The following is a 13,551-nucleotide window of genomic DNA, read 5'->3' as shown; positions in this document are numbered from 1 at the left end:
TGGTCTGGGTTGCCGTGTCAGCTGCTGGTGTTGGTCCACTGTGTTTTATCAAGGGCAGGGTCAATGCAGCTAGCTATCAGAAGATTTTGGAGCACTTCATGCTTCCATCTGCTGAAAAGCTTTATGGAGATGAAGATTTCATTTTTCAGCACGACCTGGCACCTGCTCACAGTGCCAAAACCACTGGTAAATGGTTTACTGACCATGGTATCACTGTGCTCAATTGGCCTGCCAACTCTCCTGACCTGAACCCCATAGAGAATCTGTGGGATATTGTGAAGAGAACATTGAGAGACTCAAGACCCAACACTCTGGATGAGCTAAAGGCCGCTATCGAAGCATCCTGGGCCTCCATAAGACCTCAGCAGTGCCACAGGCTGATTACCTCCATGCCACGCCGCATTGAAGCAGTCATTTCTGCAAAAGGATTCCCGACCAAGTATTGAGTGCATAACTGTACATGATTATTTGAAGGTTGACGTTTTTTGTATTAAAAACACTTTTCTTTTATTGGTCGGATGAAATATGCTAATTTTGTGAGATAGGAATTTTGGGTTTTCATGAGCTGTATGCCAAAATCATCCGTATTAAGACAATAAAAGACCTGAAATATTTCAGTTAGTGTGCAATGAATCTAAAATATATGAATGTTAAATTTTCATCATGACATTATGGAAAATAATGAACTTTATCACAATATGCTAATATTTTGAGAAGGACCTGTACAAGAGGTGGCTAGACAGATGGTATAACCAGATACCTGTAACTGGTCCATGCCTAGTGCTAATCCATGTGATTGGACAGATGTTAGCTGCTTTTTCAGCTATTTAATCTACTAGCTTTTGTTGCTGATGAAAACCAGCACAATAATGGTTACAATAAGTGCTGCTGTAATAAAGTAAGAGCAGTGTTTCATGTCACCATTGCACCATTGAGCCCAATGGTTTTCCGGGCCACAGAAGTCGGCTGCACATTGATCTGCCGGTAACAAGGAGCTTATAAACGGCCATGCATTGAGAGTGTCGTCTCCACTCTCCTGCAGGGCCAGAACAGGGATTTCTGGTTTGGCAACCTCCCTGTTAGGAATCACAGTTAAATAAGAGCAGTCACAAGACAACAACATAACAACGGGGCAAAGAGAGGTATGTGATCATGACAAAAGGCAGCGATAAAGAAATTAGGCATCCAGGTCCAGATAAGGTGGCTCATGATTGGGTGAATGCTTTGAAAGGCCAGCATTGGATGCATAAAATATTAACTTGGGGATTTCTGCACAGATTTAGCAAATTTTGAGCAAAGCCCCAAGCTTGGTACGATTAGATTGTCGCTTAAATGGAAGAGCAGCTCTGCACTACATCTTTGCTAGTCATAGTTTCACCCGGACAGAGTCCTGCTATGCTGTCAAAACATGCATAACCATCCAAACCTTGTGACTGGAATACTTGACAAACTGGGACACAGAAGAGAAAAACATTTAGATGCTTCTTGTGCATGTGAACCCTGAAATGTGGCTTCAATGAAGAGGGACAACTGGCAGATGTAGAGAAGAGAAATTATACAATTACAGATGTTGCCAGTATTGGTTACTGTCCCTATAGCTGCTGGCAGTTCCAGGTACCAGGAGCAGCAGTGTAAGCAGCGTCTGGATCAGGGCCTCTGTAAGACTGTCTCCTGTAATGTTCGAGTAAATGCCAGGAAGTCTTCTTTCGGCGTTGTTTTTCCTGAGGTGGCTGATTGCTCTGTATAAGACGAGCTCCTCAGATGCAATACTCAACAGGAGAACAGCAGGGAGGAAAAGAAAGGAAAGAAACCAACGGGTTGAAACAACAGCCAGCTCTCCGGATTCTTCGGAAAGTTCTGCTTGTAAAAGCACCAAAAAGGTCCTGAGGGAAACCTGAGCCCAGCCCTGGTTTACACCAACTAAAGACGTCACACAGTGGTCCTGATCACCCTGCCGGGCCTGGAGCTGCGGTGGACTTTTGTGTGTTTGGATAAATGGTCGCTGCGAGCAAACTTCTTCTCACATAGAGTGCATTCATACGGTTTGATGCCCGAGTGAGAGCGGCGGTGGCGAGACAGCTCGTCAGATCGAGAGAACCTGGGCACACGAGAGCAGAAGGGCAAGGTTAAGAACAAAAATAATTTTCAGATTTACTTTTAAATGTATTGGAAGAGTATATTATCTCCACTTACAATGGCCTGCAAAAGTATGTATACCACTTAAACCTTGTTCTGGTCCACACAGATTTTAATGTATTTTTATGGGATTTGATGTGATAGACCATACATAAATCAGATCAAAATAGTGAAATAGAAGGGAAACAGCCAAAATTTGAAAACTATATGCTAAGTGGCATGCATTACCATTCAGCACCTGAGTCAATACTTTGTAGAACCACCTGTTGCTCTAATTCAAGCTGCAAGTTTTTGGGAACATCTTGTCCATCCATCTCCACATCAACCCTGACCAGCTCCCCCGTCCGTTTTAAACAAAGCTTCCCAACAGCATGCTGCTTGGCTTGTACGGCAAAAAGTTTAACTGAGCTCTTATCTGACCAGAACACCTGGTTCCAAATGTCTGCTGTGTCCCCAAACATGGGACTGCAAACAGGGCTTTCTTTCAGCATTGGCTTTTGTCTTGCCACTCCTCCATGAAGGGAAGATTAAAATGAACATATATTTATTATATTTTATTATTTAACATTTATTTAACCAGGTGAAGTCCCAATGCAACTGGAATTTTGTTTACTGGAATGATCTGGCCAAGAGAGCAACACAAACTTAATAAAGTTGTTCTGTCAACATATTCTCTCAGCTGAGCTGTGGATGTCTGCTGCTCCTCCAGAGTTACCATTGTACTCTTGTCTGCTCCTTTGATTAAATGCTCCTTGCCCTATATACAAATCTGTTCACTATTTAGCTAGATATTAGGCTAGATCTGTGCATGTTTGACCTTATCTAGAACTTAGGCCAAACATACATAAAACATTGAAAGGAGGTGCACAGTGGTAAGATAAGGCCTTCAACAGAACAGTTCAAATTGTATTCAAATTCAACTTATAAAATCAAACAAATACTGAAGAAAGGTCCCTTTTAAAACTTTTGGTAAAATGTTATCAAGAAAAAAAAAAGTTAATTTCTTGTGAGGAATAAATTAGGACACCCCAACATTTATTCCCCCTTTTGTTATGTACACGTTTCTGGCAAACTAATCATCAGTGTTACCACCTGTAATGAATAGCTTCATTACGTATGCTGGAACACTTAAAATGCTGTTTTGTTGAAAGAACAAATTACACTGTGAAAGAGATTGGAGTATTTTATTCTTAGTTTGTGGCTGTTTTTAGGCAGCTTCTTCTCAGCTGGTACTGATGATGACCTGTCCTGGTAAACAAACATAACCAATGGATAAAATACCAGTATTGTGACCAGTCTTTGGAATGAATTGTTTTCCAGTGTATTGTTAAACAAATGACTTACCTCTGTCTCTTCCTCTGTAGGGTGTTTGGGCTAAAAGATTCCCCAGGGGCCTGAGCACCTTTTAAAGGTTCCGGAAGAGACCATTATAAATTGAAGGGGAGGAGTAAACTGTGTGCATGTTAGTCTTTAGTGTTAATGACTTAAGCCTAGGTAGAGACTTGTTTTGGAGATGTTTAGTAATAATGTTTGTTAAATAAAGTGATGTTTTAGCTATGTTGTATTTATGTTAGTGTATATGTTTGTTTCGCCTGTCATGGTAGGTCTGTTAATGGGAGGAGCTATAAAAGGCTGCCGGTTAACAAACTGATGGTGGCTGTAGCTGTGACCATGTGTGACTTGTGTAACAGGGTCTTGTGCCTGTATGTCTTCAGTGTTGCTGAATAAACACCCAGTGGGCCTGCACCTTTTCTCTGCCTCAAGCCTCCTGCCTTAATCAGCTGCCAAGGGCCATTCTAACACCACCTCTATGAAAGCAGACGTTCAGGAAGTTTGCAGCTCTGAAGGATACATGCGACTGTTAACACAATTCCCAGATGGAAATCAACTGTTGGTGTTCATAAATCTCGAAAGGGTTAAAAGGCAATTTTTAATTATTTTAAGTCAAGCAATTTACAGTTAAAAATATGATTTAAAAAGTAGAAAAGACATTTTGAAAGTTTGAAGACAGCTGCCAATCTTCCCAGGAGTGGATATCCCTGCAAATTCCAAGGGCAGACCATTCAATGCTCAAGTAAACGGAGCAAGAAATTAGAGCTCAATAAAGCCTTTGCATGTAATTGAAATCCATTTGATGGAAGGCTGCACGGTGGTGCAGTTGGTGGCACTGTTGCCTTGCAGCAAGAAGGTCCTGGGTTCGATTCCCGACCGGGGGTCTTTCTGCATGGAGTTTGCATGTTCTCCCCGTGCATGCGTGGGTTCTCACCGGGTACTCCGGCTTCCTCCCACAGTCCAAAGACATGCCTGTTAGGTTAATTGGTCACTCTAAATTGCCCTTAGGTGTATGAATGAGTGTGTGCATGGTTGTTTGTGTGTTGCCCTGCGATGGACTGGCGACTTGTCCAGGATGTACCCTGCCTCTCACCCATAGACTGCTGGAGATAGGTACCAGCTCCCCCGCGACCCACTATGGAATAAGCGGTAGAAAATGACTGACTGACTTGATGGAAGGCAGGACAATATATGGTAAAGACATTGTCACCGCAGTGTCAGTGTATGTAATATCCTAATTCCTCAGCTGCAGCACCTCTTACTTGTGGAGTTCCTCAAGGATTCATCCTAGGGCCAGACTTATTTCCTGATATATGTTGCCCCTAGGGATTGTTTTTAGAATATCTCTCTTTCCACTGCTTTGCTGATGACAGTCAACTCTATCTGCTCATTCATAAAAACTCTTTCAAGCCTGGATGAACTCAAAGTTCTTCCACCTCAACAATAATAAAACAGAAGTTATGGTATTTGGGAGATCAGATCTTTCCACCACCATTCTTGAGCCCCTTCTGTCATACAATCTCTTTTCTGTCAGGAATCTTGGCATATTGTTTGACAGCTCTTTTAAAGTCCCAAAACAAATCATTTTAGCAGTCAAGATGGGCTTTTGTAGCTGCGACTTCTTGCTAAAGGCTTCTATTCTTGCTACGGATTTTGAAAGATTGGTCCATGTTTTTATAACCACTCGTGATTATTGCAGTTCCCCTTATGTCAGTTTAGATCAGTCATTCCTTGACCACTTGCAGCGTGTATAGAATTCTGCTACTCGTCAGTTAACAGGAACTAGAAAACAGGAACACGTAACTCCAGCAGCTTCACTCCACTGGCTTCTTGTTTTTTACAAGATTGATTTTAAATTTTTTTACTAATGGTTTTTGAGGATCTCAATGGTCTAGCTCCATCATATTGTGACGCTCCGATAAAAATACCATACAAACACAAGAACAAGTTGCTCTTAGATGTTCCGAGGTCCAATCAGAAAAGTAGAGGTCTTCGAACCTTCTCTGTTCCAGCCCCAAACTGGAATAATCTACCGATCCATATATGAGCTGCTCAGAATCTCCAGATTTTTAATGTGCTTTAAGAGACCCACCTTGACTCCTTGGCTTTTGAATTGAATACAGCCTGATTTCTTGTTTCTAATTTTAAATTACTTTTATTTCTTTTTAAATGAATTAATTATTTTATTTATGCCTTTTATGTGTTTTTCCCTTTGTTCTTTTTAACTACTATTAACAATTATTTTGTTTTTGCTGTGCAGCAGTTTGGTGCAAGTGTCTTTTTATGTAAATAAAGTTGACACTGACAATATTCATATCACAAAGGGCTACTTGAAGTGCAATATTTGCAGCCTAATACATTCCAGATGCATTTTACATGTATTGATAGATAGTTGGACAGTTTTATGGCGGACCTTTAGCATTGTCTAAAAAGCTAAAGGTCAAAGAGTGATTGAAGCACAGCTGAGAAGGAAAGAAGTAAATAGACATATCTCACAATTGATATCATCATCGTAATATTTACAATTATTAACGCAAGATTTTCTAATGTCATCCAGCCCTAATTTGATCACTGCACAACAATGGAAGGAAGGAAGGAAGGAAAGAAAGAAAGGGAGGGGGGTGGGGGGGGGAAAGAAAGGAAGACTTACACTATGCCAAAAGGCACCTAACATTTTTCCCCCTAGTTTCACAGTAATCAGACCCTTTACCCTGTTTCAGGTAAGTTTGGTTCACCAACACTTTTCAGATTTGCTAAAAGCCTAAAGAGAATTTGGGTTTTTTTTGGTTTTTCAAATTCAGAAGTTTACACATTTTTATATAATAATTAAGGTAGGTAGATTTAATTTTAAAAAGATTTTATCCCATGTCTTCTATTTCATTCTGAACAGGTTAATTTGAGTTGCTATTTTATTGCATTTTGAAGTTAGCTGTGGTGAGTCACAGTAAGCCTCTTGGGGTTTTGTTATCCGACTTACACATTTTCTTTTCGTTTCCTTTTGGATTTGTTGGGATCTGTTGTTGGTTTAAACTGTGCGAATAAAACAATACATCTCCAGGCAACCAAGAAGTTTGTTTCTGATCTTAAAAAATGAACAAACCTAAACTGACAGAGAGAGCAAAGAAAGCATTCATCAGCAAAGCAACCAAGATGACCAGAGTAACTCTCAAAGACTCACATTTCATGTGGGAGAATCTGCTGACAGGACCACGATTCATCATGCACTACACCAACCTAGCCTCTGGAAGAAAAGCACGTATTTGAAGTCCCATCTGCAGGTTGCCACAAGCCACGGAGGACAGAGCCAACCACCCCTCTCCTAAGGGTCACTGCACTTAATGTTTTAGGTAGTGGCACAATCACACTGCATGGATGCTTTTCTTTTTCAGAGACAGGGACTTTGGTAAAGAGTTGATGGGAAAATGACTTCAGACTGGGGCAGAGGTTCACATTCCAACAGCACAACAACCTTGACCATACAGATATCACAAACACAATGGCTTAGATAAAAGCTAATTTATATGTTAGAATGGTCCATTCAAAGTCAGGACTCAAAACCAATTGAAAATCATTCCAAGAATGTAAACCTCCTGTTCCTATGCTCTTCATCCAAGCTGACTGAGTTAGAGCTCTTTTGCAAAGAACAATGGGCATCAATATCAGTCCCTAAATGGGCCTAGCTGGTAGGGTAATATCTAAACAATGAGGGTTTAAATACTTCTGAAATCACCTGAAATACTTTGTTCTGACAATCTTTCTGCCTTTCAACAACCAGGAGAATAATCTTCTAAATGAATGAACAGATCTTATCTGTGTTGGTTCACATACTTCCAGCCGCACTCCGGCCAGCTGCATGTGTAGGGTTTCTCTCCAGTATGCCGGCGGAAGTGTGCCTTCAGATGGCTGCTCTTCGTGTACATCTTCCCACAGCCCGGGTGGGAGCACTTGTGGACCCTCTCAGTGGGCGACACCCTGTTCACCCGGGGGGCCGCTGCTTTTAGGACATCAGTCCCCTGACCTCCTCCCACTGCGGTGATCTCTAGAGTCCTTGTGGTGATAGGCAGAGGTGCAATCTTCACATATTTCTGATCTGCTGATTTGTTATCACTGCTTAGTGGCAACAGGGTGGTGGTGGTAGGTGTGGAGGAAACCTGGGGGGCCACCAAGGTGAGATTTGGAGCTGTAGCACCCTGGACCCCCATGACCAGATGAGTGAGCCAAATGCCACTTTGGGCTGATGGAGGAGACCCTGCAGGCGCCTGAGCCAAAGGTAAATGCTGTAGCTGGAGGACAACTGGAGATCCAAGGAGCATCGGTGGGGTCACAATGGCTGGTGAGGGGTTTGTGTGAGTAGGAGGGGAAAGGTCAGCCTGGTCGGGAGCATTTTTCTCTTTCTCAGGGGTCTCTGGGGAGGAAATGCAAAGGGAAGCACTGACACCTGGCTCACTTTTAGTCTCTGTTGAGGAAGCTGAGGGTACAGAGGATGACGGAGAGTTGATGAAGCTGCACAGCAGAGGAGAGGTTTCCTCTTTAGCACTCATTAGGTCCTCCTTCACTTGCTCCATCTTTTCCTTCAGAAATTCCTCTATGTCCTCCAAAGTGGGAGAGAAAGGTGAAGACGGATGAAAAGAAAATTCCAACAGCTTAGGCTCTTGATAATCCAGTCCTGCATCCTCAGTTGCACCGTGAAAAATCTCCAGACTACCACATTCGTTTTCATCCTCCTTCTCCTCTCTATACTCCCCCTCTTCAGGGCTGAAGCTTTGCAGGATCCCCTGCTGACTGGCCCCAGGGCTATTGCAGAAGCGCATGCAGACCCCATCCTCCTCTGAGAAGGAGAACAGGCTGCTGCTGCTTTCCCTGAATAGCTCAGACTCCACAATCAGTGTTCTGCTGCTGAGGGACACCATTGATCCAGGCCTAGTGCTGTGGGAAGGGGGGAGGGGGGGGAGGGGGGCTGCTGGGACAACCGCCCACAGGTGTCAGAGAAACCTGCAAGGACAGAAGTCACAGAGGAGTTTATTGTTTTGTTGGTTGCACAAACAAGCATTCTTTGAAAAAAATATAAATGAGCTTAGAATGTGGTCTAAAAGTCAGGAGGGGAACAGGTGGAAGAGAGCCTGGAGAGGGGAAGGAAACCTTTGACCCTAATTTACTTCACATCTGCCTTTCATTTTGATTTCAATGTACACAAGTACAAAAACCCACACTATGTACACTATGGCAAAGTAAAGACAGCCATCAATAAGAGATGAAAACATGGGATAACAGCAACATTATTAAAACAAGACATTTCTCCACAGCTGATGATGAGAGAGTAACTGGTGAGGAGGGCTCCAAAAAACCGATTGTGTTCTGCAAGTAACAACTATCACCTGTATTCTCCAATAAGACCAGACTAAGGAGCAGAGCTAAGGTTTTTGTCAAGGTTCTTTATCAAGTCTGACTTAAAACCTTCGGTTGTCTGTTTGAAAACTGAAGAAGAAAAGGGTTTCATTATCAGCATCACAGTAAAGGCTCCCACAGTTGACACCGCAGACATCCGCACGGACTCAATGCGGACGTCCGCTGGACAAGCCTGCACAAAGCTTTATTTTTACGATTGCATAAGCATACTCGGTGTCACACAATAAGCTGCTCGGCGGGACAAAAGTCCCCACATCGAACAGTTTTATATGTGACACTGCTTCGAGCAACCAGCTACGAGAACACGTAGTGTCACAGCCACTCTCTGCGCCGCACTGACAGGCGTATTGCCCTGCTTCGTCCCTAATCTGGTTTAATGGCGTTATATACCACCTTCTTTTGTTTTTCCAAAGCTGAAAGGCAAATTAGTTCTTCCTCCTCATCCAATGACGCCACGGCAGAAACTGTGGGAAATGTTGGACTTTGTCACCAGAAATGTAGGCAATTGGTAGGAGTCCATGCCTCTCACAGTCCGCCTGTCTCTGTCAGAGCCTTTAGTCCCAGCATGCATCACAATCAACAAACGGACAGAATAACCAACAGAAATGCTAAGTTTTGGAATGGCCTAGCAGAGTCCAGAAACACATTTATCAGAAATACTGTGGGGCCAACTGAACAGGGCTTAGGATATGAGATGCCCTTACAATCGGATGGGTTTGGAGATTTTTGCGAGGTAGAGTCGGCAAATATTGCCAAGTCAAGATGTTGAACGCTGATAGACCAATGCTGAAATTAAATCAGAAGTTCCTCAACAAAGTGTTAGTTTAAGGGTGTGTAAACATGTTCAACTAGGTTACCTCAACTTTCCTACATTTCCAGATTTGTACAGGACATGGATCAGATCAAAGTTTTGAAATTGTTTTCTGTAGTAGAACAATTTTACATCACATAAATCTGACATCTTACCTTAGGTGTGAAGGGAGTTTATATCAAGTGTAAACGCTGCTGAAACCTGGGTTATGTTCAGTCCACATGGACAATGTGTTACACTCAGAGGGTTTCTGTTTAACCATGACTGAATAGTGCAGCAGGAGGTTTGGGAAGTTAGTTTTGCCTCGTTGGCAATCCAGACAGGAAGCGTTGAGTTACAGCCACCTACAGCACCTTCTTGTTATGTTTGACAGGTTAACCTGTGAAAAGAATAAGGCTATTCTATTTAACATATCACTTTAAACCCCTGTGGTGTTTAACATATCAATACGTTAATCCAAAACAGACACTATCTTTAACAGTTTTCAGTAAACAGCTGGGGTATGACCCCCTGCTTCCCCACTCCTCACAGCTCAGTATAAACAGCTAGGATTCCAGTGGAAGTGGAAGCTGCTTATGAGCAGGATGGCTGCTGCTGCTGTTGTTGCTGTCAGGCAGCCGGGCACATGTAGCAGCAGGGCCTATATGGAGCTGGGGAAACACGGCCCGCAACGACGCGCCCACAAGCATATGGCAAAAACAACAACCGAGGGAGCGCAAGGAAAACACTTCACAATTCAACCGTGTGAGGAGGAGGAGAAGCCAGCAGCATGCTTGCACAGCAGCGCCTGTGCAGAAATTCACGAGTTTCAAGTTCGCCTGGGTCAAAAAGGGGGGGAACACATAGCTCTATTTATGTTTCTGGTAATCTCCGGGAAAGCCGAGCAGGAGCCTTATGGCCGCCATGATTCAACCTACCGCTTGTTACCGGGAGGAGGCTCGGCAATGCGTCGACCTCTCTCGGACTTTCCGCTGTTTTCTGCTCGCTTCCGTCGTGTTATCGTCGTCGCTCGCTCACATCCCGTCCTTGCCACGGGTCCATGTTGGCATTCCGCTTCCCTACGTCACGTGACCCACTCGCTGCACAACTCGGAGGCATGGGTCCCGTTCCGCGGCCGTGATTGGTTGAGCGCTGTGGAGGCTCGCCTTAAGAGAGTGGCTGTGATTGGCTGCTGTCCGATAAATTCTGACTGCCATGTGTTGATAAAAAAAAGATTGGAAAGCTGAAGACAACAGGCCGAGTAAAAAGATTCATCTGTTGTTTTTGTAGTATTAATGTAGTAAATAAAAATATAACGCTAATGACAACTGAAATGATGTTCCAAGCTAATCTCAGAACAGTTCAACCAAGAAATGAATAAATTAGCTACTAGAGTGTCTCTCACTTTAATTTCACAGTCAACATGAGGCGACTGTTCTGTCTGTCCCAGAAAAGGGGGAACAATCTTTTGACTGATCAAACCTCAAAATGATTAAACAGATTTGGTAGATTACTCTTCACCGAATAGAGCTTCTTTAAAACGCAGTTTGAGATTTATGAAACTTTAAAGGAGCCTTTAAGACTTCCCCATTTACCAATAAAAGCTAAGATTTTCCATAAAACTTTATATTCATTGTTTTAAGTATACGTTGTGCTGTTATAAATGCTTGTTGGTCAGGGTCCCACACCTTTTATAAATAAGCAGCAAGCAAACATGCAAGCAGTGAAATATGTCCCTGGACACATTCAAAGCAGAACGTGTACATAGTAATTACATGATTATAAAATGTACATTTTTAGAAATCTTTTTATTCGCTTTTCGAACAACATATTTTAGGAAAACTATTTGGATTTTAATGACATTGAGGTAAACTCTTTGCTTCTCCATAAAATCAGTGAGAATTGCATTTTTTTCCCCTAAATAATATAATAATATCTATCAACAAAGATATCTTGTAAAACTTTCAAGGGATTTTTTCTGGTCTTCATTTGTTTGTAAAGAAATCACATAAAATGTTTCAATATTTCTTTCATTTATAATAAGACCTCAGAGTTTCATTATCATGCTACATTTTTATGAAGACTGACTGATTCTGACAAGAACAAAAAGAGACTCCATGGTGATGTTAACTCAAAAATACAGAAATGGTGAATTCTCAGTTTTCCCGAAAAATGCTGCAAAAAGCTAATCTAGCTAAAGCTAATCTCATAATTCTCATCAACAAAGTGTCGTAGATCCTGTTATCTTGTGAACTGGATGTAACATTATACCGCTATCATTTACCATTGCTCATAACCTGTCAACACAAACCTACTTTAAAAAATCAGAAATATCCCTTTGTGATGGAGGTATTTGTCAAAGTAACATCATGTCTGCCAAGACACAGGGGCTTCCAAGAGAGAATGGATAACAAGATGGTCTCTATAGATCAGTTCATCTGTCATATCCCAGTATAGAGTTTAAAAGACTTAATTCCAACTGAATATAGAATATTTTTGTTGTTTTGTTTTTTGCCAAAGTTACTGTTATCATAACTCTACATATATGCGAGCCTTGAGGCTGCATTTTCTGTTACTGAGCTCTTCGGCAAATGTTTATTTCTGACACTGGGTTTTATAAAGTCAAGCTGCATGAAGTACATATAGGTGCATGTAACTGATTACACGTTATTTTAGACAATTTAGACAAAAATATAAATAAAAACTATGCTTTCATTAAAATAAAACATTAATCCTCAATAGCAGGTCATCCGTATGTAAATACAGTATGGTCAGAAGTTATTATAGAGACCACTCAAAGCACTTTACACTATAGCCACAACTTTCAGATTGCAAGAATACTCTTCCCACTGAGCCAACAGTCCATCCATCCACTTCCTTTATCTGTTTAATCCGGTTCAGGGCTGCTGGGGTTGGTGGGGCAGAGGACTGTTGCCCATCTCCAGCAGTCAGTGGACAAGGGGTGGGTTACTCCCTGGGCAGCTGGTCAGTGCATCACACAGACAAAGACAGGACAGAAGGTTTTGCTCACTACGTCATACACCTGAAGACAATTTAGAGTGGCCAATTAACACAACATGCATATCTCTATACCTGAGAAAACCAACACATGTATAAAAAGATCATTCAAAAATAACATAGACAAGTCCTAGCAGAGATTTGTGCCTTGTTGGTGTTGAGTTACAGCTGTGTTACACCTGTTCAGCCCCATATGGATGTTTGTTTTACTCTAATTGCTTTCAAACTGATCTGGAATCATCAATATGTCCAGAATTGTAGGAGCAAGGTATACCAGAATTTTAATGATTTTAATTTTAACAACCCCCATGGATGGATGGATGGATGGATTTATCAGATTGCATGTTGAATAGTATCTTCAAACCATAAATACCATGATTCATGTTGAGGTACGGGATGTCAAATTCTAAGAATACGACTGAATGTTCCAACACTAGAAGCCAGACAGTCAAAATCAATCTGATCATTCTGTGCTGCCCTGTAGAGGGCACAAATCTGACCATGTCCTCAATGGTATACACATTTTGTTTATTATAGGAATAATTGAGGGCTATCAAAGAGAGCATCAAAGGTTCAATAAAAAATTTAATAAATTGGTAGGAATCCTTATTTTTGTTGAAAAGCAGTCAGTTTTGGTCCTTTACTTTAGAAAGTGACTTAGTGTAAGTGAGCTGGCTGTGAAAAGAAAAACTAATTTACACACAAGTCTTTAGATGTGTTAATGGTGGTCAATATATTTGACTAAACATATTGATTCATCTTTTGAAGATCTAGACATGTGCAGTTTGCCTGAAGTTATTATATAATATTATATTATATTATATTAATTACAAATCTTTTACAAATGTTGCCTGCTAAAAATGTGTAAA

At 41.6% G+C, this 13,551-nt stretch overlaps 1 protein-coding gene across 3 annotated transcripts; it reads right to left on the bottom strand.

Annotated features, from left to right (window-relative positions):
• Nucleotides 1-623: 623 nt before the first annotated feature.
• Nucleotides 624-10,788, bottom strand: si:ch211-117k10.3 (Krueppel-like factor 15). Of its 3 annotated transcripts, XM_047346701.1 has the most exons (4): nt 10,603-10,788; nt 9,841-10,064; nt 7,297-8,460; nt 624-2,098 (listed from the first exon to the last, which is right to left on the bottom strand). In XM_047346701.1, the coding sequence occupies exons 3-4, from the start codon at nt 8,376-8,378 to the stop codon at nt 1,930-1,932; spliced, it is 1,251 nt and encodes a 416-aa protein (XP_047202657.1). In that variant the 5' UTR covers nt 8,379-8,460; nt 9,841-10,064; nt 10,603-10,788; the 3' UTR covers nt 624-1,929. The 3 variants fall into 3 exon arrangements, with proteins under 3 accessions (XP_047202657.1, XP_047202656.1, XP_047202658.1); XM_047346700.1 differs by lacking the exon at nt 9,841-10,064; XM_047346702.1 differs by lacking the exons at nt 624-2,098; nt 9,841-10,064 and adding an exon at nt 2,134-3,538.
• Nucleotides 10,789-13,551: the final 2,763 nt, after the last annotated feature.

The sequence above is a fragment of the Girardinichthys multiradiatus genome, chromosome 20 (assembly GCF_021462225.1).
Source record: "Girardinichthys multiradiatus isolate DD_20200921_A chromosome 20, DD_fGirMul_XY1, whole genome shotgun sequence".
Lineage (NCBI taxonomy): Eukaryota > Metazoa > Chordata > Actinopteri > Cyprinodontiformes > Goodeidae > Girardinichthys > Girardinichthys multiradiatus.
This window is presented reverse-complemented; position numbering and strand designations above follow the sequence as displayed.

Coding starts and splice junctions, on each gene's coding strand:
- si:ch211-117k10.3 (XM_047346701.1), bottom strand. CDS start 8,378: ATGGTGTCCCTCAGCAGCAGAACACTGATTGTGGAGTCTGAGCTATTC. Junction 2,099..7,296: donor TGGCCGGAGTGCGGCTGGAA/GTATGTGAACCA, acceptor TCGTGTGCCCAG/GTTCTCTCGATCTGACGAGC.